The 4,935-nt window shown below is 55.4% G+C and overlaps 1 protein-coding gene across 1 annotated transcript; it reads right to left on the reverse strand.

The window, feature by feature from the left end:
* Positions 1-273: 273 nt before the first annotated feature.
* GAMT (guanidinoacetate N-methyltransferase) lies at positions 274-4,129 on the reverse strand. The gene is made up of 6 exons (XM_006876720.1): positions 3,948-4,129; positions 3,036-3,181; positions 2,830-2,893; positions 1,269-1,336; positions 1,035-1,145; positions 274-414 (listed from the first exon to the last, which is right to left on the reverse strand). Exons 1-6 carry the CDS (start codon positions 4,126-4,128, stop codon positions 274-276), a joined length of 711 nt encoding a protein of 236 aa, XP_006876782.1. The 5' UTR covers position 4,129.
* Between the last annotated feature and the right edge of the window lie 806 nt (positions 4,130-4,935).

Consider the following 4,935-nt stretch of genomic DNA (forward strand, 5'->3'; position numbering starts at 1 on the left):
CAGCATAGCTACAAATCAGGCCGCTAACCTCAAGGTCAGCAGCTCAAGATGAGGCTTTCTGCTCCTGTAAAGATCTGCAGCCTTGGAAACCCTGTCCAGGGTCGCTGAGTCCAAACCTACTCCACAGCACACTACCACCACCAATTAGCCAAGTCCAGTGTTAGTGTTTTATTTCACCTTTCAACGACCCTGTGGAGGAGGTAGTAATACTCCCCGTTTTAGACAAAGATGAGGAGGGTTAGAGGAAGGCACTGGGTGGGGGTGGGGAACGGTTCAGTGCCGGCTCACGAGGGGCACAATCATCTGTGGGAAGGCATAGTAGCGGCACTCGGCTGGCGGGCTCAGCCCCATCACCTCCGTGCGCATGTTCTCCCGACGGAAGCCCGCCTCCAGCAGCGCCGGTACCTGCGTCTCCTGATCGGCCAACAGGGACAAGGTGCCAAGTTAGGTCCCCAACACCTTATGGCACCATTCCCCTCCTTGAACACGATTCCTGAGTGCCAAGACAGGGAAATGGCCCCTGCCCAGCGGGGCTTCCGCACAAGTTTCTCACTGCAAGGTCTTTTCCAGGCAGAGGAATGGGGGCCTATCAGGGAGCCACAGGTGGTGGAGCTAGGGAGGGCCGGGCTACTGAACGGACGTTCACAGGAGAGACCTGCACAGGGTTGCCTAGGGTCATACCCCAGCCCGCCAAATTCCCATTTACAGCAACTGTGACCGGACTTGGAAATGGGGGTCTTCGCGGTTGTTATTAAACAAGAGGTCATGCATTAGGATAGGTCCTGTTGGTGGCCTTGTAAGGAGAGGGGAAGCTGGGAGGGAAGACACTGAGGGCAGACGGAAATGTGAAGTCTGAGGCCATAAAAGCCGGGAAAGAACTGGCAGGAGGGACCCTAGGTTCAGGATTCTGGGCGTGTTTCATGCCACCCAATTTGTGAGACTTTGTTTTGACAGCCTGGGGGAGGGGAGCTGTTGCCTGCCTGTCCAAGGTCCCTGGGGAGGGGCCAGGTGGGGATCCCTGGGAGCCACTGCACCTGGAACATGGCAGAGATGTCCGAATATTTGGTCTTCATCAGCTCCCCCCAGGATGTGAGGTTGCAGTAGGTAAGGACGCCCCCTGGCTTCAGCAGGCGAAAGGCGTGGCCCTAGAGACAATAGAGACCCCCCCACATCCTGGCAGTTTACAGACAAGCTCCCACTACCCTGCCTCTGCCCCCAAAATGGTCCTCCTTATGATGGGGCCTCTTCCCACCGCCACCCATTCCCACCTTGATGAAGTTGAACTGGTGAGTGTGCCAGGTGTCCTCGGACAGTGGGTAAGTGTCGTACAGGATCCCTAGAGAGGACAGACAAGACACCCACCTGTCATGGTCAGCACCAGCCACATGGCCTGAGAGCCCAGGGCTATACTGGGCCGCTGCACTAGCTCCTCCCTCAATTGTATTGTATCCGATATCCAGGTGTTTATTATGCTCCTGGTCACTCTTATGTCGGAACTGACTCCACGGCACACAACCACCCGGATAAGCACTGGACCTATAGGATAAGCACTGGACCACAGGGTCATTTTGAACTGAAAAGTTGATGTTCAAACCCACCAGCCGCTCCTCAGAAACCCTATACAGGGTCGCTGTGAGTCAGAATGACTCCATACAGAGCCACCACCACTGTGTACCCAGCCTTCAGTATGGGCTGTGCATCAACGTAAAGAAAAACTTCTCACCACTGGACCAGTAAATAATATCAGGATAAATAATGGAGGAAAGATCGAAGTTCAGACTTCATTTTGCTCAGATCAACCATCAACGCCCATGGATGCAGCAATCAAGAAATCAAGCAGTGATTTAGGCACATCTGCACAAGACCTCTTTAAAGTGCTCAAGAGCAAAGATGTCAGCTTGAGGACTAAGGTGCGCCTGACTTAAGCCATGATATTTTCAATAACCTCAGATGCGTGTGAAAGCTGGACAGTGAATAAGGAAGGCCACGAAGAATTGATGCATTTGAAGTAAGGTGTTGGAGGAGAATATTGAAAGTACCGTGGACTGCCAGAAGAACCAACATGTTTGGAAGAAGTGCAGCCAGAGTGCTCCCTGGAAGCCTGCATGGTCATATTTCATCTCATACTTCAGACATGTTAGGAGGGACCAGTCCCTGGAGAAGGATACCATGTGTGGTCAAGTGGAGTATCCCCAGCGAGATGGACGGCACAGTGGCGGCAGCAATGGGCTTAAGCGTAGCAATGATTGTGAGGTTAGCCCAGGACCAGGCAGTGTTTTGTTCTGTGTATGAGTTGGTCTGACTTGACAAACACAACAACAAACATGTACCCAGGAAGGCGCCTTGGTAGCACTGTGGGTTTAGAATTGGGCTGCTAACCAAAAAGTTGGCAGTTTGAACCCACTAAGAGAAAAGGCAAGCAGTTATCGGCAGTTCAAACCCACCAGCTGCTCCTTGTAAACACTATACAGTGTTGCTATGAGTCAGACGGTGAGTTGGAACCAACATGATGGCACTTACCAACATTCCATAAAGACTTAGTGCCTTGGAGACCCTCTGTCCTACAGGGTCCCCCATGAGTCCCAACAGCCCGGATGGCAGTGGGTGTTAGTGTGCACACAGCACACCACGTAGGCCTTTCAATGCCCTGACCTTCCCTGAATTGTCACCCCAAGGGTCACATTAGGGATGGATCTCTCTAGAAGGTCCCTCTGTAGCAAACAGGGGCTAGCAGGGGGAACTTAGGCAGAGGTGGTCCCTGGGAGTGGAGAGACCCAGTATGTTTCTAGTAATGAGACTCCTCCCTCTCCAGCCCCCACAGCCCCTCACCATCAAAGTGACCATCTGGCAGGGTAGGTGCCACCTCTTCCCACAGGCCTTTCAAGGGGACGACCTTGGGACAGAAGACAAAAGACTGAGGGTCAGAGTGGGCCCCTTTTAGCTAAAAGGGAAGGAGAAAGCAGAGGAACTCCCATGGGTGAAGACCACCTCCCGCCTGTCTGGGGACAGAGCTTCCTCTTGAAGGGCAAAGCAACCTTGTGGGGCTGCTGCAGGGCCCAGTCCTGAAGCCGCAGGAACACATCGTCATTGCACTCGATGATCCAGTGCTCGTCTATGGGAGCCTCCTGGATCCTGGAGGCCGCGATGGCCATGCCGAAACCCACTTCCAGGACCCGGCCACCTGGGCACACAAAGGGTGTGGAAAGGCTGGGAGGCCGCCAGAGGAGGAGGCGGTGCCTGGCAGAGAGGAAGGTTCTGGACAGGGGCCAGCAGCTGGACAGGGATGCGGAGTGCTGGCGATTTTCTGGTTCAGTCTGAGGGGAAGGTCAAACCCTTGGACTCTGAGCCTCTGCCCACGCTGTTAAAGCTGACATACTTATCACCCGTTTTGGTTACTTTTCCTCTGGACACGGTGAGACCTGACTTTGAGGTCTCCTGACCTGGAACAATCCGAAGGGGCGGGATCCTCACTAGGCCACGAAGAGGAGTGGAGAGAAAAGCCCTACCGAAGCAGCCCCCTACCACAACCACTTTTGTGTCCTTTTGCTAGGTGGGGAAACTGAGGCACCACCTTAAGACTACACTCGGGGCCTCCGGGGACCCAGGCATCCCTCAGTGCCATTTGGAAACCACCACGGCGGGCGGGCTGCCACAAACGCACAGCTGTCTCCCCATTCTCAGTTTTCCCCGGGGCTATTCTTAGCCGAGGGAGGGGGTGGGGCTTCCCCAGTGGGGCTGCCAGATCCTGCAACTTCGCCCACTCAACCCAGGCGGGGTTCCCGAGTCTGTAGACCCATCCCCCTCCCGGGAGACACAGTTCCCGGGACTTAGGAGCGCCCACAACCTGCAGGACCTCCATTTCACCCTCTCCGCCTCATTAGCAATCCTACGGGCGAGTGGAGGCAGAGAGATGCTGGCGGCTCCAGCCTAGGTTTCCCGCAGGCTACCTCTGGAAGCGGCGGCAGCTGCCAGGGCGTGCATGTAAGGCGTCTCCCAGCGCTCCATCACTGGCTTGCCCAGGATCTGCAGGTGCGTGTCCGCCTCGTCGTAGGCCGCGGGTGCCGCGCCCCACGCGGGGCTGCAGTTCTCGCCAGGAGCGAAGATGGGGACGGCGACGGGGGCGCTCATAGTGCGGCTGGCTGACGCGCTGGGATCTCTGGCTCCCGAGTTTGCTTTGCGCGCGGCTGGGCCTGCGGGGCTCTGGGCGCGGCCCGCGGGTTGGATGGTGGGTGTGGCCTGCAGTGTCGTCGGTGGGGGTTGTGGGTGGGATAGTGGGCGGGGCCGAAACGCCTCTAGTGGCAACTTGAGGGAACGCGCAAACTCCAGGCAGCCCCTGCCCTCTGCCATAAGGGCGAGCAACTAGCCATTCCTCGCCTTGTCCCTGGCCAGCCTGAGTTTACCTATCCCAGCGTGAAACCTCCTCCATTCCAGGGGTGAGGAAAGGAACTTGAGTGGACGCAGACTCTTGACGACCTCACAGGTCTCAGAGTAGAGCTATGCTCCATAGGGTTTTCGATGGCTGATTCGTCCCAACAACATCACCAGGCCTTTTTTTCCGATGCACTTCTGGATAACCACCGTGATAGCTTGCATGTTGCTATGACGCTCTATTCCAGGAGGGTCATCATCAGTCCTAGCCAGAATTCATCGGAGCTTCTAGATTACGGTAGACTTGGAAGAAGAAGCTGGCTATCTACTTTGAAAAAACATCAGGCACTGAAAATCTTATGGCTAGCAGCCGGGCATTGTCTGCTATAGTGCTGGAATATGAGCCCTTCGGGCGGCCAGTCCCTTAAAAAAACGAGTAGAGGAGAGCTGCCTACGCAAAGTAGAGCTGGCCTGAATGATGTGGGTGGAGCCAAGCTTTCCAGACCTTCATTTGCTGATGGGGCATAACTCCGTACGAGAGGAAAGAAACAGCTTTAAACATCCATT

Source organism: Chrysochloris asiatica, unplaced genomic scaffold (genome assembly GCF_000296735.1).
Source record: "Chrysochloris asiatica unplaced genomic scaffold, ChrAsi1.0 scaffold00409, whole genome shotgun sequence".
Taxonomy (NCBI): domain Eukaryota; kingdom Metazoa; phylum Chordata; class Mammalia; order Afrosoricida; family Chrysochloridae; genus Chrysochloris; species Chrysochloris asiatica.

Excerpts from the sequence above, each read along its gene's own strand:
- GAMT (XM_006876720.1), bottom strand. The coding sequence starts at position 4,128 with ATGAGCGCCCCCGTCGCCGTCCCCATCTTCGCTCCTGGCGAGAACTGC. Across the intron at positions 3,182-3,947 it reads AGCTGCCGCCGCTTCCAGAG|GTGGCCGGGTCCTGGAAGTG; the intron begins GTAGCCTGCGGG and ends TTGTGTGCCCAG. Across the intron at positions 2,894-3,035 it reads CCCTGCAGCAGCCCCACAAG|GTCGTCCCCTTGAAAGGCCT; the intron begins GTTGCTTTGCCC and ends TTCTGTCCCAAG.